Raw genomic sequence first — 23,167 nt, forward strand, 5'->3', positions numbered from 1 at the left:
TATGATCCAACAGGGAGCCTTACCAAGAGAGTCCACGATCCCACGATTCTCCTCCTTGACCTCTTTATGCTGAGCTCTCTGGTCAGGATTCAGCAACATCCACCCCTTGTCTGTGAAACAAACAGCAACATCTTCACCTGAACACTCCCCATCAGAAGTTATTTCAATCTGGTTGATCCAAATTTAAATTGAGAGATGGCAATATATACAACTTAGAAGTATATTCAACTCGGATGAAAAGAAAGGATTTGTAAAAGAAGATTCGAAATTTAAAGTCACGGTGATAAAGAACAACAAGAAATTGTTATTCAAAACCTATAATCTTTTATTGGACTGGGAATTGATGGGAGGAAGAAGTGAAAAAAACGATGATTAAATGGTCTCAGGATCTCGGACATACTATCTATCTAGAGCAATGGGAGAAACTCTGGCGAGAGGCTATACGATTTACTGCCTCATATACAATTAAAGAACATTTTGTAAAGATGTTCTATAGGTGGTACTTAACGCCAGTTAAGCTGGCAAAGATATACAAATTGAAATCCAACCTCTGTTGGAGATGTGGTGGAGAAATAGGAACAACAATACATATGTGGTGGAGGTGTGAGGAAATTAAGAAATTTGGGATAGTAGTACACGAAGAACTAAAGAAGATGTTGAAAATATCAATAACAAAGAAACCAGAGACATATCTCCTTGGATTGAGAGATGAAGAGATACCACGGGGGGGGGGGGGAGAATTTTTCTATATGCAAGTACTGTGAGGAGAATCAGAACTTACAGGGTTAAACAGTTCTGCGTGACGTCTCACATTCTGAGGCGTGGTTTTGTTCACATACGGGAATCTTTCTTTGTGTGTGAATTACTTTCGTTTTTAGCTGTCGAGCCGAGGAGATGTCCGCTCGAGTTCCGGGTTGATTTATGATGTTTTTCTGTACAATGATTAAAGACTTCTTAGATGAGCAAGAAGCCTGCGTACAGCCTTGGATTTATCACCCACCCAAGGCACGACCGCTGCTGCGAAACTCGGCTTGGAGCCAGGAAGACAGCTTAAGGCTCACAGTTGGCATGGAGAGTTGGCACAGGAAAGTGTGGCGGACGCCATTACATTCCACAAGTGCAGCTGCTAGAATAGTGATTGCTGCTCGGTGGAAGTCACAAACTATACCCACAAAGGAGGAATGGATTTGTAAACTAAATGAATATTTAATTCGGGCAAAATTAACTGCTATAAGAAGAAATGGATACAAACTACAAGAAAGAAGATTCCACCTAAACATTAGGAAGAACTTCCTGACAGTAAGAGCTGTTTGACAGTGGAATTTGCTGCCAAGGAGTGTGGTGGAGTCTCCTTCTTTGGAGGTCTTTAAGCAGAGGCTTGACAACCAAGTGGAAATGTTTTGATGAATATATGGCAAAATATTGCTCAAGAAAAGATACGCTAATATGCCTAGATTGAAATGTGAAGTACTGGATGGAAGAAAAATTAGTAAGGAAAGATAATAAGAATATGAAGATGATTTGAGAAGCTTGTAGAATGCAAAGATTATTGTAAATTGTATAATGTGGAGGAAATCGAGTGGGGGCGGAGGGAAGTGGGAGGAGGGAGAAAAGGATAATATAATGGATTGAGGAAATAGAAATGCAAATGTATGGGGGTTGATGGGGAGGAAATGGTGTTGGCTTTGGTACATCTGTATTGTAAAGTAATATGTGAAAACCAATAAAAATAATAATAATTAAAAAACATTAAAACAGGAAAATATTTAAATTTATACGTAAATCTCTTTCTTCACTTTGAACCCCCCCCCCTCCCATTTTCATAATGAGACCAACTCTGTATTGTTTCATTGGTAACAGAAGAGGAAAAATGACTATTACTCACTTAATCTAAGCACAACGGCCACAAGAGCTCCAGTCTAGGCATTTGGCTCTGCGATGTTGAATGTTCTCTGTGCTCTCCTGTTTCCCCTTTTTTTGTTTCAGCTGAAGGCAATTCATGCACCCAGAACTCACTGACCACTAATGATGAACTATATGTTATAGATACTCCTGCAAATTTATTCTGCTATGTTTGAGATATACAGGCTCAGCCTACATATTTGTATCATCCATTATTCCTATCTTCCTTGTTTTATAAAGCTTATAAAAGTTATACAAAAAGAAGAGAAAAAGGCAACACACGGAGGCCCCATCCGAGTTCACACTGCACAGCACGATCAGGTTCCTTTAAGGAGTCCAGTGCTGTGCGATGGATCAGTGAGTTGTCAGACATTGGCAGGGCATCCAGATCACAGAACTGGTTTTAGCCATTTTGAGCTGCCAATACATTGCGGTGGCCGGGGAGTTGTGATCGATTCCTAGCTCAAATTGCCTGCAGATGACAAAGGAGCAGGCAGGCAGGCAGGTGGGGGAGCCCGAAAAGGTGCTCCCCTTCTCCATCTCCATCCGCCTGCCTGCCTCCCCCCACCCCCTAGCTGAGGAAGCCCCAATTCCTCTCTGGCTCCATCCATCCAGGTCCCCATCTCCCCTCCCCTGGGACTCACCAGATCTCTCGGAGGTCCCTGGGAGGGAATGCTCAGAGGTTGTGGGGAGGGATGCAGGAGACAGCCGGACCAGGTCAACCGTCCATCTTCCCCCTTCCATCCTCGCTAGCTTTTCAGGATCCGTCTCTTTCATCCTTCCTGAGGAGTCAAGGAGCCAAAAGAAGCTGCAGGGTCCTGGGAGAGAGGAAGAAGCAAAGGGAGCCTCAGAGGCCCTGCAGGGATTCTCCTGCCCTAGATATTCTCCTGCCCCTGGAGAAGCACAAATGGGGCGGCCCCTTCTCAACAGAAGCCCCACTTCGAAACATCCCCACTTCGAAACATTTCCCCTGTTTGCTAATCACCCCACTTCGTAATGTTACCGGAAAAATCCGAGGGCTCCCTTGGACAAAAAGTAAAGACACCAGAGTGAATTGGAGCAAATCAGCAGCCTGTAGGCTTGGCCTTTATTGAACTGTTGCAACAGGGTGTTCCCCTCACTTGCAAGAGAGAGGAAAGACACAGAAAGATGGTGTGCAAGACCTTATAAAAACTTTTGAAATTCCCCTCCTCTAGGTCAAGCCCACCCCCAGAAACATCATGCATACATTACAGAAAGGAGGGGTTGAGGGAGGAGTTGTGGTGGTAACCTGAGTGTCCTGTCACCTGGCTGGTTTCTCTTCTCTCCCCCTCCCCATGCTGAATCCACTCCCATATGCAAGTTCTTTGTGATCTTGATTGTCTTCTGTCTGGGATCATCAGGGTTGGCATAGCCATAACTGGGCAGGGCTCCTGTGGATGTGCTGGGATGGTGAAGGGATTATGGCTGCTCTGTATCAAACCTTCCTTCATGGAGTAAAATAAAAATGGAACAGTGCAAATCCGATGTATGGTTGATTTTCTTATGAATTTATAACAGAAGTGTGGCGTATGTAGTGTGTGAATGTGAGTGTGTGTGAAGTTTGTACAAACAGAATGATGGGGGGGGGGGTTTCCTGCTACAGTAAGGCTGGCAGGGTCTGGCCAGTAGTGACCTCAAGGTAGAACCCTTGAACTCAGTGGGGCTTATGGACACAACTTGGTGCAAAAAACAGTCACCACCCTGTCCCCAAGCCTGAAAACTGCAACCCCAGAGCATGGGCAGAAAATAGCAGAGTAGCTATTACAGTGGCACCTCAGGTTAAGTACTTAATTCGTTCCAGAGGTCCATACTTAACCTGAAACTGTTCTTAACCTGAAGCACCACTTTAGCTAATGGGGCCTCCTGCTGCCGCTGTGCCGCTGGAGCACGATTTCTGTTCTCACCCTGAAGCAAAGTTCTTAACCTGAAGCACTATTTCTGGGTTCACGGAGTATCAAATCAAAACTTTATTAGCAAAGCCAACAGGCCACAGCTATACAAGAATTAGAAATAAAAATAAGAATAAAAGGAAGAAAAGAACGAGCAAAAGGAGGTCCGTCAGATGAACAAGTCTGTCACTCAGATGGTGGCCCTCAATTTCACAGCTCTCTCGATGTACCTCGCGACCTTCTCTGTTATCTGACTATCCGTATCAGATAAGAGAAAATACAGTGTAAAGTCTGGTGAACGGCCGGGGTTGGAGAGAATGAGTGGAGTAATAATCTCATTCCTTAGGTCTTTGTAGATGGGGCAGGATAGGAGGACGTGGGACACTGTTTCCGTGTTACCATCTCCACATGGGCAGAGTCGTTTTTCAAATGGAGTCTTTTGGTAACGACCTTCGAGTACGGCAGAAGGAAGAACATCCCATCTAGCCAATGTAAAGGCACGTCTGTATTTTGGGATGGTTAATTTAAACAAATATGAAGCTGGGGAGTCAAAATGAGAAGGGGGAAAGTAGGTATACCATGGGCACAGTTTCTTTAAGATAGTCAGGTTGTTTTGCCGTTCAATGTCTTTCAGGCGCTGGCCTATTAGACTCTTTGCTTTAATGAGGCCCATTGATAGTAGGGACTGTGAATGCAGACCGCATGTAAGGAGTTTTTGATGCACAGTTTTGAACCACTTGCTTTTGTGAGGGTCTTGCATTACTAGAGGCAGTAGACCAGGTGGATTTAGATTAAGACGAAGCCAATAGTTGAATGTTCTTTGCCAGGTCTGAGTTTCTACAGATGGAAGGCAGGCCTCGAGTCGTAATGCTGCGTTTGGAACACAGGAGGGGACGCCGAATATCTGCCTTAGGAATTTAGACTGAACAGTTTCAAGCCTGGAGCAGTGGTTCCCCGTCCAGATTTGTGCCCCGTCCAGATTTGAGCACTATTTCTGGGTTCACGGAGTCTGTAACCTGAAGCGTATGGAACCCGAGGTACCACTGTACATGTCCTGTAGGTGCCTGCATGCTGCGTTCTTTGTATGCAGAGCCCAGTTCACAATCTTTGAGCTCTCTCATCGCAAGCCAGGCAGGTGTTGTGGCCATATTTGCCTCTTGCATGGGGACCAAATCTTTGGGGAAGCTCTTCATCTCCAATTGGTAGGAAAGAGGGTTCATTAACCTGCTGGTGGGGGGAGGTGGCTTTTCAGCCCATAAATTCAACTCACGGTGGAATATCTGGTGGGCTGGATCTGGAGCACAAAGGGGCAAGTTCTGCTTGCATCAGCCCTTGTGCTCCTTCTTCAAACTTATTAGGCAGGAACGTCAGAGGTCAAATCTGGAGAGTATTTCATTCTGGGCGTCTTGTGGCAGAGCACAGAAGGCATGTAGTCAATTCTTTTCAGTTCTGTCAGTAAGGTCATTCCCCAGATTCCTCAATTGCAAGCACCCAAGGGTCTTTGAGTTAGGGGGTTCCTTGGGGTCCAGGTCAGCTGGCTAGTCAGGATTGTCACCTGCAGAATCTTTGTCAACTAAAGCAGGATAGTCTGCCTTGGATTGAGGACTTTTTGGAGCTGTTGCTGAATGTGGAAGCAGAGGAGCTGGTGATGCCACATTTTGGAATAATCTTGACACTGATACAGCACTCCTCCTTAGATATTCTCTGTGCTTAGACACCATATTCACAAACTTTATGCTCCTCTTGTGACAAGATTCCCAAAGGCTTAGGGTAGCTTGAGAGAAGTAGCTTATTTTGAGACACCACCCATTTCCAATTCCTTTTTATGAAAACCCTCTCCCTACTTGGTTTGGTTTTGGCTTTTGACAGGACAGCAGAACATTTGATAACCTTGCATATCGTTTCATATTGATATAAGGATCTGGTGTGCAGATTCTAGTACAGTTCAAGCTTCTTAGTGTTCTGTCTGGACCCAGAGCATGAGCTACTCTCAAGCAGGTTAAAAAGCTTTTTCAAGTCAACTTTTTAATATTGCACTATTTTTAAAATTTTTAACATTTTTGCTCTTCTTTGTACTTATAGACCTCCTTTTGCCATGTGGACAAATCAAACCTCCCTTATTGATCTATTTTTAATGGTAGGAAAAGAGAAATTGTTGTATTATCTGGTTCCACACTCTCTGCCAGACTTTATTCCAGAAGGTTTTACAAGTACCTATCAGGATGGTAGGAATTTTATTACAGTCAGCCAAAAAGGATTTTAAGCATTCCATGTCCTCTGTTAGTACTACAAGCCACCAAAGGCTGATAATCCCTCTTTTGTCCCAGAAGTTTGGGAGTAGCAGTCTTTTATACTTGCTTTAATTTTGAAATTTGCTTTCAGATTAGTTCCTCTACCTGTTTAGCCTGAATTTGGCCTTGAGTCGCTTAGCTCCTGGTCTCAGTGCCAGAGATGACTTAGCAGTTGAGCTGGCTGGACCCAAAACCTCTTTCTGCTCATCCTTAGAGCTGGTGAGAGATCCTATAAGGTCAGTAATAGGATCTGGCTCCCGCTGTTTCTTAGCCACCTCCCCGTTTTCCTTATTCACGTAAAATTGAGTAATTTTTGCTTGTGTTTTCTTCAGAGAAGCTCTCTTTGGAGGAGGGTCTGTGGCACTCGGGGAGAGAACATTAATTTTGTAACTACTCTGGGTCAACACTGTCTTTCCCCTTAATTCCTCATCAAGTTTCCTGATATCTTTAATAATAATAATAATCCTAGCCTGAGGAAGAAATTGAGGCTGAAATGACTGAACAATGCAAATGACTGCTTGTGAAAGAGGAAGAAGGGAAGGGAGTTACTGCCTTTTTTGGCTGGTATTAGCTAACGTATTTATGGGACCCGGAGATTCAAAAGGCCTGGCTCGTTCCAGGGATGGATTTAATTTGGCTCAGTCGTGGAATCCGCTCCATCTCCAAGCTCAGTCATTTCTTTGCATACCAAAAAAACAGACAGATGGAGAAAGAGAAAAGGGGAATTTGACAGGATGTACCTCCACGTCCCTGAGATCTCTGAAGCCTACATGGAAGAAGGCCTGGGCAGCTGAGACCAGCCTCCTCATGGTTGGAAAAGGCAGGACTGGTGGAAGAATATTCCCAGACAGAAGAGGAGATACATCTCCTATGGAGAGTTGTGGGTGGGTTAACATCTCAGATGCTGCAGGTGGCGCTATGGGGCTCCCTCAAAATAGAGGAGGTTTGTCCTTCAGAGATCTGTATGGAATTTCAAAACCGATCTTATGATCCAGCAGGGAGCCTTACCAGAGAGGCCACGATCCCAGGATTCTCCTCCTTGACTTCCTTCTGCAGAGCTCTCTGGTCAGGATCCAGCAAAGCCCAGTCCTCCTCTGTGAAAGGAACAGCTACGTCTTCAAAGCCCACTGGACCCTAAGGGAAAAAGGGAGAAGAAAGATGATATTTTTCCAAACATTGCTCTGTTCTTTTCTGAAACCATTTTGTTATGTATTTAAATGTTGGGTATTAATCTTTGTGTAAATGGGGGAATTCCACAAAATAATGTTTTATTATCTATATGGCACTCATTTTCAAGTAATTCTTTGCAAGCATTCCAATTTCTCTTCATCTGGTGGGGTGGACCCTCCCCCTGCCCTCAAGCCAACCTCAAGGGGCACCAGGAGGGGGAGGGGAGGGAATGTTGGTTGGTTGGTTGGCATCCATCTGTCGTAGGAGACCATGGAAGTGTCTCTTTGGGAGTTGGAAGGTAACAGCGCCAGCCCTGGGTGTGGAGACCGACAGGGGAGAGACATAAACAACTACCTGACATTCAGAAGACATCTTAAGGCAGCCCTGCTCAGGGAAGTTTTAAATGTATGACATATTAGTGTCTTTTTCGTTTCTGTGGAAGCCGCCCAGAGTGGCTGGGGAAACCCGGCCAGATGGGCGGGGTACAAAAAATAAATAATAATAATAATAATAAGTTGTTGTTGTTGCATCTGGGACAGAGGAAGTGGTCCAGTTGTGCTGCTGCAGATGCAGACGGGCTTTTCTTCTCCCTGTGCTCCCCCCAAGTGGGAATGTTCCCCTCTGGCTGCAGCCTCTGTTCTTAAATGTGACTTTTCCCTCCCTCTGAAGGGGGTTTATTTCCTTGACCCAAAGCCCCCTCCCCCAAAAGGAAGGCAGCATCTGGATCCCAAGGAAGAGCAGAGCTGCAGACCTCCTGCGATCTTGGCAGAGAGGACAAAGGACCCTCTGCTCTCTGACTTGGGGGTCTCCCCCCACCATGCATGATCTGAGCAGGGACCCCCACTCATCCTCCCTGCCCCCCTGGGACCCCCTTTTCCCCACTGCACCCTCAGGGGGAGGAGAGAGGAGACTCACCCGAGTCCAGGAGGGGCTTTTGCAAAGGAGAGAGAAGAAAGCAGGGAGTGAGGGGGAGGGGGGAATTTAGCCATGGAGGACCTTGCCCCCTCCCCCCTCCACTTCCTGTCCTCTCTAGGACTCCAGCTCTGCTCCTCTTAACCCTTGCCGAGCCCAGCCCTCCCTCTACCTCCCCACTCTGGCCCCCGGAGCCCCCCTGGGAGCCAGACTCGGGGCCAGGGAGACGGGGCTTCCCCAGGAGTCTCCTCGAGAGCAGGCGCCAGGGAGGAAGAGGAGTCCCAGATCCCCCCAAGGGAGACCCTTCCAAGTCTTCCCTCCAGCTCCCCATCTTCCCTGGGGCAGCCCCACTGAATCGGGGAGACGCCTCCTTCCCTGGGACGTGGAGGCTGGCAGGCCCAGCTGGGCTTCTTCCAGGCTCTGGCGGAGTCAGACTTGGGGGGCCCTTTCCCCCCTCTCAGTCCGCCCCCCACACCCAGGGGGTCCCTCAGCCCTCCTTCTTGGGGGTCTCCCTTCCCTCCCCCCTCAGTCCGCCCCCCACACCCAGGGGGTCCCCTCAGCCCTCCTTCTTGGGGGTCTCCCTCTGCTCCCCCCTCTCAGTCCGCCCCCACACCCAGGGGGCCCCCTCAGCCCTCCTTCTTAGGGGTGTCCCTCCGCTCCCCCCTATCAGTCCGCCCCCCACATCCAGGGGGTCCCCTCAGCCCTCCTTCTTGAGGGTCTCCCTCCACTCCCCCCTCAGTCCGCCCCCCACACCCAGGGGGTCCCTCAGCCCTCCTCCTTGGGGGTCTCCCTTCCCTCCCCCCTCAGTCCGCCCCCCACACCCAGGGGGGCCCCTCATCCCTCCTTCCTGGGGTCTCCCTCCGCCCCCCCTTAGTCCGCCCCCCACACCCAGGGGGGCCCCTCATCCCACCTTCCTGGGGTCTCCCTCCGCCCCCCTCTCAGTCCGCCCCCCACACCCAGGGGGTCCCCTCAGCCCTCCTTCTTGGGGTCTCCCTCCGCTCCCCCCCTCAGTCCGCCCCCCACACCCAGGGGGTCCCCTCAGCCCTCCTTCTTGGGGGTCTCCCTCTGCTCCCCCCTCCCAGTCCGCCCCCCTCACCCAGGGGGTCCCCTCAGCCCTCCTTCTTGGGGGTCTCCCTCCGCTCCCCCCTCTCAGTCCGCCCCCCACACCCAGGGGGTCCCCTCAGCCCTCCTTCTTGGGGGTCTCCCTCCGCTCCCCCCTCTCAGTCCGCCCCCCACACCCAGGGGGTCCCCTCAGCCCTCCTTCTTAGGGGTCTCCCTCCGCTCCCCCCTCTCAGTCCGCCCCCCACACCCAGGGGGTCCCCTCAGCCCTCCTTCTTGGGGGTCTCCCTCTGCTCCCCCCTCTCAGTCCGCCCCCACACCCAGGGGGCCCCCTCAGCCCTCCTTCTTAGGGGTGTCCCTCCGCTCCCCCCTATCAGTCCGCCCCCCACATCCAGGGGGTCCCCTCAGCCCTCCTTCTTGGGGGTCTCCCTCCACTCCCCCCTCAGTCCGCCCCCCACACCCAGGGGGTCCCCTCAGCCCTCCTTCTTGGGGGTCTCCCTCCACTCCCCCCCTCAGTCCGCCCCCCACACCCAGGGGGTCCCCTCAGCCCTCCTTCTTGGGGGTCTCCCTCCGCTCCCCCCTCTCAGTCCGCCCCCCACACCCAGGGGGCCCTTCAGCCCTCCTTCTTGGGGGTCTCCCTTCCCTCCCCCCCTCAGTCCGCCCCCCACACCCAGGGGGTCCCCTCAGCCCTCCTTCTTGGGGGTCTCCCTCCGCCCCCCCTCAGTCCGCCCCCCACACCCAGGGGGTCCCCTCAGCCCTCCTTCTTGGGGGTCTCCCTTCCCTCCCCCCTCTCAATCTGCCCCCCACACCCAGGGGGTCCCCTCAGCCCTCCTTCTTGGGGGTCTCCCTCCGCTCCCCCCTCTCAGTCCGCCCCCACACCCAGGGGGCCCCCTCAGCCCTCCTTCTTAGGGGTCTCCCTCCGCTCCCCCCTCTCAGTCCGCCCCCCCCGGGGGGTCCCCTCAGCCCTCCTTCTTGGGGGTCTCCCTCCACTCCCCCCTCAGTCCGCCCCCCACACCCAGGGGGTCCCCTCAGCCCTCCTTCTTGGGGGTCTCCCTCCACTCCCCCCCTCAGTCCGCCCCCCACACCCAGGGGGTCACCTCAGCCCTCCTTCTTGGGGGTCTCCCTCCGCTCCCCCCTCTCAGTCCGCCCCCCACACCCAGGGGGCCCTTCAGCCCCCCTTCTTGGGGGTCTCCCTCCGCCCCCCCTCAGTCCGCCCCCCACACCCAGGGGGTCCCTTCAGCCCTCCTTGTTGGGGTTCTCCCTTCCCTCCCCCCCTCAGTCCGCCCCCCACACCCAGGGGGTCCCCTCAGCCCTCCTTCTTGGGGGTCTCCCTCCGCCCCCCCCTCAGTCCGCCCCCCACACCCAGGGGGTCCCCTCAGCCATCCTTCTTGGGGGTCTCCCTTCCCTCCCCCCCTCAGTCCGCCCCCCACACCCAGGGGGTCCCCTCAGCCCTCCTTCTTGGGGTTCTCCCTTCCCTCCCCCCCCTCAGTCCGCCCCCCACACCCAGGGGGCCCCCTCAGCCCTCCTTCTTGGGGGTCTCCCTCTGCCCCCCTCTCAGTCCGCCCCCCACACCCAGGGGGCCCCCTCAGCCCTCCTTCTTGGGGGTCTCCCTCCGCCCCCCTCTCAGTCTGCCCCCCACACCCAGGGGGCCCCCTCAGCCCTCCTTGGGGGTCTCCCTTCCCTCCCCCCTCTCAATCCGCCCCCCACACCCAGGGGGCCCCCTCAGCCCTCCTTCTTTTGGGTCTCCCTCTGCCCCCCTCTCAGTCCGCCCCCCACACCCAGGGGGCCCCCTCAGCCCTCCTTCTTGGGGGTCTCCCTCTGCCCCCCTCTCAGTCCGCCCCCCACACCCAGGGGGCCCCCTCAGCCCTCCTTCCTGGGGTCTCCCTCCGCCCCCCTCTCAGTCCGCCCCCCACACCCAGGGGGCCCCCTCAGCCCTCCTTCTTGGGGGTCTCCCTTCCCTCCCCCCTCTCAGTCCGCCCCCCACACCCAGGGGGTCCCCTCAGCCCTCCTTCTTGGGGGTCTCCCTTCCCTCCCCCCTCTCAGTCCGCCCCCCACACCCAGGGGGTCCCCTCAGCCCTCCTTCTTGGGGGTCTCCCTTCCCTCCCCCAGCTTCTCCCCTTGAACTCCCGCCTGACTCCTCTTCTCCCCACTTTCCCCTCCAAGCTCCCCCCTCAGAAAAGGCGCCTTGCCTTTTCCCGCCAAAAGGGCTGGCTCCGCCCCCCGCTGGCTTGGCAGCCAATCAGAGCAAGGCTCCAGGAAATTTCTGAGGGACTAAGTCCGCTGACTGGCCTGGCTCTGCTGTCCATCACAGGCCCAACCAAGGGGGGCATCTCTAGAGATCATCTCCCTCTGTCAGTTACCTGTCAATCCATTTTAAACTCTCGGGGTTTGAGATCATTTTGCCAGAGCCCTGAGGGGCCCAAGTTTCATAAACCCTTTGCAAGCTGAGCGCAGCCAGCAGGCCGCTCTCCCTCCGTCCCAGAACCCGGATGGTCCAGGGCATGTGCAGAGTTCTCTGTGATTCTGGGCTCAGAGGCCATCAAGACAGCAGCCTCGTGCCCTGACCCCAGATGCGCGGGCGGGGTATAAATAATGTTGTATTATTATTATTATTATTATTATTATTATTATTATTATTATATTTCACCTGCTCAGTAGCCGACTGAAAGTCTGTTGCAATATTAGGAGGGTCCCTGAGAGAGACGCCAGGAAATGACTCCGTTGGTAATGCAGGAGACTCTCGATCTCCGGGTCGTGGGTTTGAGGGGGTTGGGCTGGATGACCCTCGGGTTCCCTTCTGTGAATCTATTCTGTTATGTAGTGAAGTTTCACCCTGGGCCAGCAGGGGGATACTGTAGATAGTTTTCACTCAGGTCTGTAGATAGTTTTCACTCAGGTCCACGTCAGTTACTTTAGGCGGGAACTCTGGGTTGTTGTTGCTACAATGTTGACAGCCAGCTGCCTATAAAAGCAGGCCGGCTGAGCTGTTTGCTGTCAGTTCTATTCCAGTTTACAAAATAAAGAGCTGCTTTGGAGAAATCGCTGTGTCGTCTGCTATGTCAACCCACAACTTAACATATTCCATGAAAGAGAACTCGGTCCCACCTGACCAAGTGACCTTCCAGAGGGACGCATCTCCGATGGGGCGCCCCCAGCTCGCCGCTCTGCCTCCCGCCTCCTTCCCCAGTTAGGCTGTTGGTTTCCTGCTGTTTCCACTTTCGAGGCCCCTGAGGGGCATCTCGTCCCTCCTCCAGCCAGGCCAGAATCCGCATCTCCCGTGGGAGACCCCTTAGGGTGCCTTGGAGGGGGGCTGGGAGAGGGGTCCCCTCCCCTCCTGCCCCGCCCTCCTTCCGGGGCTCCGAAAACGAAAGGGGAAGCGCGGACGGAGTCTCCGCCATCGCCGCTCGCCGCCTCTCCTTGCGCTCTCCCTGCGGAGCCTCATGGCTGCCCCACCCGCTCCGCTCCACGCAAAGGGGCTCCCGCTGCTGCTGCTGCTGCTGCTGCTGCTGGGTAGGTCGAGGCTGGACGCCTGGGTCCCCCCCTTGCAGGGCGCGGGTTAGGGTTAGAGCTCGGGGCCGGACGCCTGGGTTCCCTCCGAGGGGGGGGCGGAGGAGGAGGAGGAGGAGGCGGCATCCATCCTCCCCCTGCAAGGCAGAAACTCAGCGGGGGAAACTTCTCTGGTGGGATTTCTGCCTGTCGCAAAGTGGGGCGGGGCGGGGGGGGGGATTTGGCCCGGGATAGTCCCGCTTTCGCTTTCGCTTTCCGTTTCCTGGCAGAGTCCCGAATCCGGCTCCGTTGCTGCCCCGCTGCTTCCTCTTCTTCCCCGCCGCGTCCCAGCGGAGCCTCCTTGGACAGAGCCAGTCTCCCTTGCCCTGCTCCGGATCCAGCAGGGCTCTTCCGGTGGAGCCTCCAGGCCCAGAGGCAGTCTACCCAGACTGGGCTTGGAGGCTGTGCTAGGGGGGAGGGGTCCCCTTGGGCTGCTTGGGGGCCCCCAGGGGCATCTGGTCCACCTTCTTCTTCTTCCTCTTCCTCTTCCTCTCCTGGCAGGAGCGTCCTTCGGCAGATCCTCGCCTCCGCTGGCCAAGCGGGGCTGCTGGTTCCTGGAGGAGGCTGGGGGCGGAGGCTCAGGCATGTCCAGCGCCCCCAAGCAGCGCCCCGCCATCTTGTTCCTGCCCCCACCCGGGAGACGCCTGGAAGAAGCTGCCCTGGAGTCCAAGTTGCCCCCGGAGGTGGAGGCCGGCCTGGCCTTCCAGGTCCTGGGTATGGAGACCCCCCCCCATAGGACACCCCCCACCTGTCCCCTGGGTCCCATCCCTGCTTCTCATTCACCTGGAGGGACTTGAAGCACCGGCTCTGCATTCAGCGTCACTCGGAGACCCATTTCACAGGCGCCACAACTGAGGCTGGGAAACTTAAATGATTCTCTGGATCTTCAGTGTCGGCAAACACTCCTTCCCCAATCTCCGTTCTTAAACCTCCAGGGTCAGAGTTGCTTTCCTTGGAGGTTTTCCAAACAGAGGCTGGAAGGCCAAATGTCAGGGATTCTTGAGCTAAGATTCCTGCATTGCAGGGGGTGAGACTAGATGTCCCTCGGGGTCCAACCTACAGGTGTTTACTTTTTTATTTTTAAACATTTTTTCTTTTTAAAACATCAGTGTGATTGAACAACACTAAATAATAATAATAATAATAATAATAATAATAATAATAATAATACACTATATCATTATAAGAGTTAACAATATATATACTTATCTAATGTCTAGGTGATATTATTATCCCAAAACATAGATGTAGATTCTTAATCTACTCTATTTGGTAGAAACGCATTCCAACTCCACAACTCTTTAGGTAGGATCATTTTAGAACAGCCCTGTAGCGGATCCCCCCTCAAGCCTCCAATTAATAAAGAGGCATTATGTCCCTGCTAACGACGCCCAATTAACGCCCAATTAAATATAGCGGATCCACCTCACATTACGCCAATTCAGTGAATTTTTGCCATTGACCACAGCCTCTCTTGTGTGAGGGAAAACTTGGGGATTTAGAGTCCAGGGCAGAAGCGGAACCAAGAAGAACTGAACAAGATTGTTAAGGAGCTACCCCCACACATCCAAGAACAGATCCTCACCAACACACCAACAGAACCTCGACCAGGAACTTTCTATCTTCTACCTAAAATACACAAACCAGGAAATCCAGGACGCCCCATCATTTCAGGTATTGGCACTATTACAGTGGGTGTCTCCGATTATATGGACTCTGTTCTGAAACCATATGCCATCAGTGCTCCCAGCTATGTACGTGACACCACAGATTTTCTGAGGAAAATACAATCTTTAAATAATCTTCCCAACAATACTATACTAGCTACTATGGATGTGGAATCTCTGTATACCAACATCCCACACAACGATGGTTTACAAGCTATAAGGAACACCATTTCAGATAAAACCACAGCGGACTTTGCCACCAAACTCTGCCAATTTGTCCTTACCCACAACAACTTCAAATTCGGTGATGACCTGTTCCTTCAGATCAGCGGCACAGCAATGGGCACCCGCATGGCCCCACAGTATGCCAACATCTTCATGGCAGATTTAGAACAACGTTTCCTAAACTCCTACCCACTCAAACCTCTCTTGTACCTGCGATACATTGACAATATTTTTATCATCTGGACACATGGTCAACAGACCCTGAACACCTTCCACCAGAAATTCAATGATTTTCACCCCACCATCAACCTAACAATGAATCAATCTATGCAAGAAATACATTTTTTGGACACTACTATAAAAATACAGGATGGGCGCATAGACACCACCTTATACCGTAAACCAACTGACCGTCAAACATATCTACATGTGTCAGAGCCACCCGAGGTCCCAGCTCACAAGAGACCAAAGTCCAGTCGGAGTTATATACAAAAGGTTTTATTGAAGAACATTATTGGCTTTACATCCGAGCTCCGTGGCTCCACGTCTGTTACCCTTAGATCGTTGAAGTCCCCTCTGAGTCAGTCCCGCCTCCACACCAGTTTAAGAGGCTTGTGCTGGTCCACCTCTTCCTCTCCTTCCTTTTCCGCAGGGTCTTCCTGCCTCCCTGTGTTCCCTCCCTCCGGGACTCCCCAGAGGCTGAATCCTCTGACGCCTGCTCCCCCCTCCTTTGCGCTTTGGGACCAGGCTCCTCCCCAGGACTCTCCTCACTTCCGCGCGCCTCCACATTTGAACTTGGCGCGCGTACGTTGCTTCTGACCTTCCTCTCGACAGTTACGCTACTCTCGGTACTACTCTCCGCCCCTTCCGGCAGGACGTCTTGCCCCAGATTCCTTCCCCTCTCTGCTTCCTGTTCTGCTCTTTCCGACACACTGGTAACTCCACCCCCTTCACTCCGTTCCGACGGAGGAGCCGGTCCCGATCTCCAACTCCCACTGGGGATTCCCCCTTCGTTCCCCTGCTCCTGACTGCTTCCCCCTCTACCGCCCCTTGGCCTGGCCAGGGGGGCTCCCTTTTGGGAATCCTCTGATTCACTTGACGGACTCATGGACAACCTCGGGTCGTTGTCGTCCTCTTCCTCGTCGCCCTGGGATCCTTCCCCCTCGCTCTCTGTCTCCTCCCTCACCTGTGCCTCTCTCCCTGAACCCCTGACATCCATCCCCCCCTCGAAGCCCCCCCTTCCCCCCTCCCGCCTATCGGGTGCAGGTTGTGGGAGCTGCAGCTCTTCGGAGGTAGATGCAGGATACAGTTCGTGTACTTCAATGTCCTCTGCTTGCAGCTCGGTGTATGAGTGTTCGAATTCGGGTTCTTCACCCAAAGTGTTCTCAGCTCCCTCTTCCATTGCCACTTCGTCTGGTGCTGCCGGCCAAGGTCCCGTCAGCCATTTCCTGCGCCAGTCTTCCTCTGGTTGCTCGTCCCACCAATAAGAGGGTTCTGTGTCCACCCCCGAGCACGATCCCCTGGGCGGGCTTGATTCTGGCGTTCTCTCCTCGGCGGAAGAAAAACCCCGGAAAGTACTGTCTGAAAGTGTGGGCGTAAAGAGCCAGTCATCAAAGTACTCGGCTGGCATGGGTCTATGTGGGAAAAGGGCATGGAACTCGTCTTTTAGAAGAGGTTCGTCTAGAGCGTAGTCCGGCACCCAACTGTTGGCACTGGCTGGAGTACCCTCTCTGGCTAGGAAGTATTCTACTCCCTCTTCCCCCCATCTCGAGTCCAGGATTTCTGTGACCTCGTTAAGAGGTTCGGCCCTAGGCGCCCTCTCCCTCTCGGGTGACTCTGTGCGTCGGTCCGGTACTGTTTCAGATTCCTGAAACCTGTGCGGGGTCTTGTAGGGAGTGAGCACCGACCTATGAAAGACCAGGTGCACTCTGGAACCTTCGGGGAGGGCCAGTCGAAAAGCTACAGGGTTGATCCTAGCCTCCACCTGGTACGGCCCCAGCTGCCTGTGCCCTAGTTTCTTCTTAGCCAACGACTTGGCTGGCATCGCTTGGGCCGCTAACCATACCCAGTCCCCCACCTGGATGTCCTCCCCCACTCTCCTGTTTTTGTCCGCCTGACCTTATATGCTTGTTTGGCTAGCTCCAAATGTCTCCGCAACTCTTCGTGCACCTCCTGCAGTTCTGCTGCAAACTGGTCGGCCTCTTGCGGCACCCCCTCTCCCGGTGTTACGAACCCCGGGAAGGTTCTGGGATGACGACCATTGTTCGCGAAGAACGGCGTCACCCCCGTGGACGCGTGCTTCGTGTTGTTATAGGCAAACTCTGCCATCGGCAGGTAGTCCACCCAAGCTGCGGGTCGCTGATTGGCGTAACATCTCAGGTACTGCTGCATGATCGCGTTGACCCTCTCAGCTTGGCCGTTGGTTTGTGGATGTCTCGCCGACGTTAGGTTGATCTTGACGTGCAGGATACCTAGAAGCTTCTGCCAAAAATTGGAAACAAACTGGCGTCCCCTGTCGGACAGGATGGACTGCGGCAGTCCATGCACCCTGAACACGTGATCGATGAAGAGTTTGGCAGTCTGTTCCGCCGTCGCCACCTTTGCGCATGGAATGAAGTGCGCCATCTTGGTGAACAGGTCCACTACCACCAGTACCGCCGTCTTCCCTCTGGAGCTGGGCAGGTCAGTAACAAAGTCCAGTGCTACCCTCTCCCACGGTTGCTGTGGTGTCTCCAGCGGTTCCAGCAACCCCACTGGCTTCTGGTGTACTGGCTTGGACCTTTGACAAGTGTCACACCTGGCGACGTAATCCGCTACCTCTCCACGCATCCGGGGCCACCAAAAGTCCCTTGCCACCAGCTCCATTGTCTTCTCCTTGCCGAAATGGCCCGCACTGGGGGCGTCGTGCAACTGCTGCAGAACCTTTGCGCGGAGCTCGTCGCTTGGTACGTAGAGGGCACCTTTGCGAGTTAACAGCCCGTCGTGTAATTGGAACTCCTCGTCTCTCTGCAAACCTCTGTGCAGCTCCTCCATCTTGGATTGTGCAAACTGATCTACTTGCAACGCGCGTCGCACCGCGTCCAGGTCAACTGCGATGGCAGCGCACGCCCACGCCTGCGGTGCGAAAATGTGCTTGGCTGCTACTGGCGCCGCTTCATCGAGATATTGCGGTTTTCTGGAGAGCGCATCGGCTATAACGTTGGAGTCCCCCGGGATGTACTCTATCCTGAAATCAAAATCCGCGAAGAATTCCGCCCAGCGCATATGTCTTTGGCTCTGGAGCTTCGCCGTGCGCCAATACTCTAGGTTCTTGTGATCCGAGCGGACCTGTACTGTGTGCTTGGCTCCTATGAGGAAGTGTCGCCACGCTTTGAAAGCTGCGTGAATGGCCAACAACTCCCTGTCCCATATGGTGTAGTTTTGCTACGCCTTGCTGAGCTTTCGGGAGTAAAAGGCACCGGGTCTCCAATCCCCTTGCGAATCTTCTTGCAGGAGTACGGCTCCAACCGCTCTGTCTGACGCGTCGGTCTCTACTCGCATGGGCCTGCCTGGATTCACGTGCAGCAGCTGCTCCTCGGAAGCGAAGAGGCTTTTAAGCTTCCGAAAAGAGTGCTCCGCCTGTTCCATCCAAACGAACTTATTCTTCTTGGAACTTAGAGTGTCCGTGATCGCTGCCGTCTCTTTTGCAAAACCTCTGATGAATTTGCGGTAGAAATTGGCGAAACCGACGAATCTCTGGACTTCCTTCCGATTGCGTGGGCTCTTCCAGTCCAACACCGCGCGGACCTTGATGCTGTCCATGGCCAGCCCCTTGTCAGACAGCTTGTAGCCTAGGAAATCCACCTCCGTCACATCAAACTGGCACTTCTCTAACTTGGCGTAGAGCCTGTGTTCCCATAGTCTCTGCAGGACCTCCTTTACGTCCCTCTCATGAGCTTCCTGCGATTCCGAAAAGATCAGGATGTCGTCGAGGAAACACACACATTTCTTGTAGAGGAGTCCCGCTAGCACGTGATGCATAAAGGCTTGGAAGACGTGAGATCCATTTTGGAGACCAAACGGCATAACTCTGTATTCATACGTGCCCAGAGGCGTGAACATGGCCGTCTTCCACTCATCGCCCTCCCGGATGCGTATGAGGTTATACGCTCCACGCAGATCCAATTTGGTGAAGATCTTCCCCTTCCGCACGGTCGCTAGGAGATCATCAATCTTGGGCATGGGAAAGGCCTTGGGCTTGGTCATAGAATTGATGGCCCGATAGTCCACAATGAGTCTTTTCTGGGGCGTGTCCTTCTTCTTCACAAAAAACACAGGACTGCCCCCCACTGCTTTGGATTCCCAGATGAATCCACGCTTTAAATTATGCTCTATGAACTCTCTGAGTTCTTGCATCTCGTCCTCAGACATGGAATACAGCTTCGCAGTCGGCAGCTGCGCCCCCGGCACCAGGTCGATCGCACAATCATAAGGTCTGTGGGGCGGCAACCGGTCAGCTTCCTTCTCGCAGAAAACCTCCAGGAACCCCTCGTACTTGCGAGGTACTGCCTGAACCATGCCAAGTCGCAGCTGCTGCTCAGCCCCCTCCTCCTGGCAGAACTGGATGCAATGTTGCGCACAGTACGAGGAGCAAAAGGTGATCTGGCGTTGGTACCACGCTACAGCAGGACTTTGTGTCTCTCCAGCCAACTCATGCCTAATACTATAGGCGTGTCAGACAGGTGGGTGACATTGAAGCTAATGACTTCTCGATGATCTCCAATCCGCATCACCATGGGAGGTGTTTGTTGCACAACTTGCCCTCCTAGCAATTTCCTGCCATCCACCGTGACTACGTTCAGAGGCGTTGTCGCTGGCAGAAGCGCTATGCGATGCTGCTTGACGAATTGCATCCCCACGAAATCTGCGTTGCTCCCAGAATCGATCGTGATGGGTACTTCTAGGGTGGTTCCATTTGGCAACTGAAGTGTTGCGGTGAGCTGCTCCGCTGGCTTGGGTGGTAAAGGGTCTGTGGGTTGCAAAGGCGCTGGGGACTGTTCTATAGACTCGCCTGGCTGATCCCCAGCAATTCTGCTTCCAGCCAGGCACTGTCGTTTCCCTGAGGTTGCTCTTCACGGATCACTTCCGCTGCTACTGTTGCTAAAGCTGCAGTGTGCTTCTGGAGCCTCTGGGGGCACTCTTTTGCCATGTACTGTGCACTGTCACAGATGTAACACTTCCTGGTCCCTCTAGGAGGCTTCGCCTTTACTGCACCGGAAGCTGGGGCTCTGGCTGGTGCTTGAGCCCTAGCACCACCAATTTCCATCGGCTCCTCTCCCTGCCTCACCAGCGGCGAGGGATGTGCCTGGCCGAAGTCCCTGGGGATGAAAGGAGGTGTCCTTGCTGGTGCACGGGCCTGGCGTCCTTCCTCATTGTGCCAAGGACGTTCCTCGTGTCGTATCCCTATCGCAAGAGCCCTCTGCACCACCTCCTCCAGGGTCTGAGGTCTGTCTCCCCTGGCAAGTTCATCCTTTATGGGGCCGCTGAGACCCTCCCAGAACAAATCTCTCACAGGTGTGCAGTCTTTTTCCCAGCCTAACACAGTCAGTAACGCGAAAAATCGGGAATGATACTGACGCACAGTGGCTTTGCCTTGCCGCAGTCCATGTATTTCCCTGCGCGCAAGATCAAGATCCACGGTTGACTGGAAACAAGCATCCATCGCTTTAATAAATTCATCAGAATTGTGGCGGGCAGGGCCATCTTCGCGCCACAAATTGCGCAACCACGCTCTGGCTTCCCCATGCAAATGAGAAACAATAAATCCCACTCTCTCCTCCTCATCTTTAAAGTCATTACGAAGCAAATGCAGTGCATACAAGACATCTGCTCTGAAACTTGGGTAGTGCTTCAGGTTCCCATCGAAGTGGGTGACTACACTGCCCCCCCCGCCTTCCAAGTCCAATTCCCTCCGATCTGGACCCTGGGAACCCTTCCCTGCTTGCACGCTCCCACCTTGTTTGCAGGTCCTGGCAGCGCTTCTCCATTTCGTCATTCTGCTTCTGAGATGCAATGACTGCAGCGGTGAGTTCGGTAATTGCAGTTCGCAGCGTTGTCAGCTGTTCCTCCGCACTCATGGCCGTTACCGTTCGTGAGCTTTGCAAAAAAAAAATTTTGCGTTCTTTGGAGAGAGGGAACTTACTGTCAGAGCCACCCAAGGTCCCAGCTCACAAGAGACCAAAGTCCAGTCGGAGTTATATACAAAAGGTTTTATTGAAGAACATTCTTGGCTTTACATCCGAGCTCCGTGGCTCCACGTCTGTTACCCTTAGATCGTTGAAGTTCCCTCTGAGTCAGTCCCGCCTCTACACCAGTTTAAGAGGCTTGTGCTGGTCCACCTCTTCCTCTCCTTCCTTTTCCGCAGGGTCTTCCTGCCTCCCTGTGTTCCCTCCCTCCGGGACTCCCCAGAGGCTGAATCCTCTGACGCCTTCCTCTCGACAGTTACGCTACTCTCGGTACTACTCTCCGCCCCTTCCGGCAGGACGTCTTGCCCCAGATTCCTTCCCCTCTCTGCTTCCTGTTCTGCTCTTTCCGACACACTGGTAACTCCACCCCCTTCACTCCGTTCCGACGGAGGAGCCGGTCCCGATCTCCAACTCCCACTGGGGATTCCCCCTTCGTTCCCCTGCTCCTGACTGCTTCCCCCTCTACCTCCCCTTGGCCTGACCAGGGGGGCTCCCTTTTGGGAATCCTCTGATTCACTTGACGGACTCATGGACAACCTCAGGTCGTTGTCGTCCTCTTCCTCGTCGCCCTGAGATCCTTCCCCCTCGCTCTCTGTCTCCTCCCTCACCTGCGCCTCTCTCCCTGAACCCCTGACAACATGCTTCTAGCTACCATCCCAAACATACCAAACAGTCCATTGTTTATAGCTAGGCACTACGTTACAGCCGCATCTGCTCCAATTCTACAGACAGAGACTCTCACCTAAGAGATCTACAGCAAACCTTTTTAGAACTAAAATACCCAGCAGATGAAGTTAGACAACAGATCAACAGAGCCAGACTGATACCCAGAGAGAACTTGCTGCAAGACAGACCCAAAAAAGAAAATAACAGAACACCTCTAGTCATCACATACAGCTCCCAAGTTAAAACAGTACAACGCATCATCAGAGATCTACAACCTCTCCTGGACAATGACAGTTCTCTTTCTCAAGCTCTGGGAGGAAGACCTTTCATTGCCTACAGACAGCCCCCCCCCCAATCTTAAACAACTCCTAACCCACAATAATACTATAACCAGACTTAACATGGACACTGGCACCAGAGCCTGCAATAAACCCAGATGCCAACTTTGCTGCCACATACACCCGGACAACACCATTACTGGCCCCAACAACATCACACATATCATCTCGGGACTATTTAATTGTTCATTGTCTAACATTGTGTATGCCATCAAATGCCAACAGTGTCCTTCAGCTCTCTATATTGGACAAACAGGACAAACCTTGCGCCAAAGAATAAACGGACATAAATCCGACATCAGGAACCACAAGACAGAGAAACCAGTAGGAGAACACTTCAATCTCCCAGGACATTCTATACAAGATCTCAAAGTAGCTGTTCTATTACAAAGGAATTTCAGAATTTTTTTTTAAATGATATTTATTAAAGTTTTCCAATTAAAACAAAATAAAAAACAAAACATCCAATTTTAAAATCTTTTTCCAATAACATCTTTCCAGGACTTCCCCTCCCCTCCCCCTCTTGTATTCCAATTAAACAAATAAATTCAACAAGTTCTTATCCCAAATTTAAACTTATTATCATTAACCTATTTTTTAAAAAAAATATTTTCCCATCCCCTAAGATCGACCTGTTCCCTTCCACGAGTTCCCCCCTTTAATATGCAATACAAATAATAAAATAAAAAAACAGAAAATAATTTTACACCCTTTGGATTCCAAGCTTCCCTCCCCCCTTTCCCGGTTGCGTTCCCAATGTTCCTCAGCGCCAGTCTAATGTCTTCCTGGAGTTCCCGCATCTCTCTAGGCCGTAGTCCTTTACCAGTCATCTTTAATTTCAGATGTCCAATCTTGGAAGGAGTCTGTCTCAAAAAGGGTCCCATTTCTTCCATCCAGATTTTTATATCTAGGAGTAAAAACTCCAATTTTATTTCTTTATTTTCTTTAAGTCTTATATTTTTCCCTCGCGAAGTTAATAACTTGTCAAGGTAGGGTTGCTCTCGATCTTAGTTGTCAAGTCCTTTGCTTTAACTCCTCTACAACAGGGGGGGGGCTGACTTCCTTTTTGCGCCTCCCCCGCTCGCTCCGAATTTTTTTAAAAAAAATTATCCCCTTTTTTAGTCCAGGTTCCAATTACTCACGGGTTATTCTTTTAAGTCCAGATTTTCAATAGAAGAAGTCAGCGCTCTCCGTCGAATGGCATGCGGCTTTGCTCGGCAGGGGAAGCGGAGGACTCAAAGCACCACCACCACCCCA

At 52.7% G+C, this 23,167-nt stretch overlaps 3 protein-coding genes across 15 annotated transcripts in view; 2 read left to right on the top strand and 1 right to left on the bottom strand.

Annotated features, from left to right (window-relative positions):
- The window catches only part of LOC310837269 (uncharacterized protein), a 173,292-nt gene extending 164,967 nt beyond the window's left edge, over positions 1-8,325 (bottom strand). The window contains exons 1-4 of one of the 11 annotated variants that reach the window (XR_014560491.1): positions 8,189-8,312; positions 7,112-7,237; positions 2,547-2,720; positions 175-932 (exon numbers count right to left, since the gene is read on the bottom strand). The gene's annotated coding sequence lies outside the window, so the exon portion shown is untranslated. Of the gene's footprint in view, positions 1-174; positions 933-959; positions 1,163-2,546; positions 2,721-5,014; positions 5,040-6,323; positions 6,467-6,535; positions 6,782-7,111; positions 7,238-8,188 lie in introns of those variants that run through there. The other 10 variants (XR_014560492.1, XR_014560485.1, XR_014560486.1 and 7 more) reach the window with 10 other exon arrangements.
- The window catches only part of LOC310837206 (uncharacterized protein), a 314,413-nt gene that overhangs the window by 140,281 nt on the left and 150,965 nt on the right, over positions 1-23,167 (top strand). Inside the window, exons 1-2 of one of the 2 annotated variants that reach the window (XR_014560467.1) lie at positions 5,088-6,037; positions 6,195-6,339. The exons of the other annotated variant lie outside the window; for it this stretch is intronic. The gene's annotated coding sequence lies outside the window, so the exon portion shown is untranslated. Of the gene's footprint in view, positions 1-5,087; positions 6,038-6,194; positions 6,340-23,167 lie in introns of those variants that run through there. 2 annotated transcript variants of the gene reach the window in all.
- Positions 12,554-13,954, top strand: LOC310838077 (uncharacterized protein). Of its 2 annotated transcripts, none has more exons than XM_083725471.1 (2): positions 12,554-12,754; positions 13,292-13,954. In XM_083725471.1, exons 1-2 carry the CDS (start codon positions 12,685-12,687, stop codon positions 13,585-13,587), a joined length of 366 nt encoding a protein of 121 aa, XP_083581597.1. In that variant the 5' UTR covers positions 12,554-12,684; the 3' UTR covers positions 13,588-13,954. The 2 variants fall into 2 exon arrangements, 1 of the variants encoding a protein (XP_083581597.1); XR_014560660.1 differs by having other exon boundaries at positions 12,601-12,754; positions 13,295-13,954.

Source organism: Podarcis gaigeae (genome assembly GCF_964106915.1).
Source record: "Podarcis gaigeae genome assembly, chromosome: 2".
In the NCBI taxonomy this organism is placed as follows: domain Eukaryota; kingdom Metazoa; phylum Chordata; class Lepidosauria; order Squamata; family Lacertidae; genus Podarcis; species Podarcis gaigeae.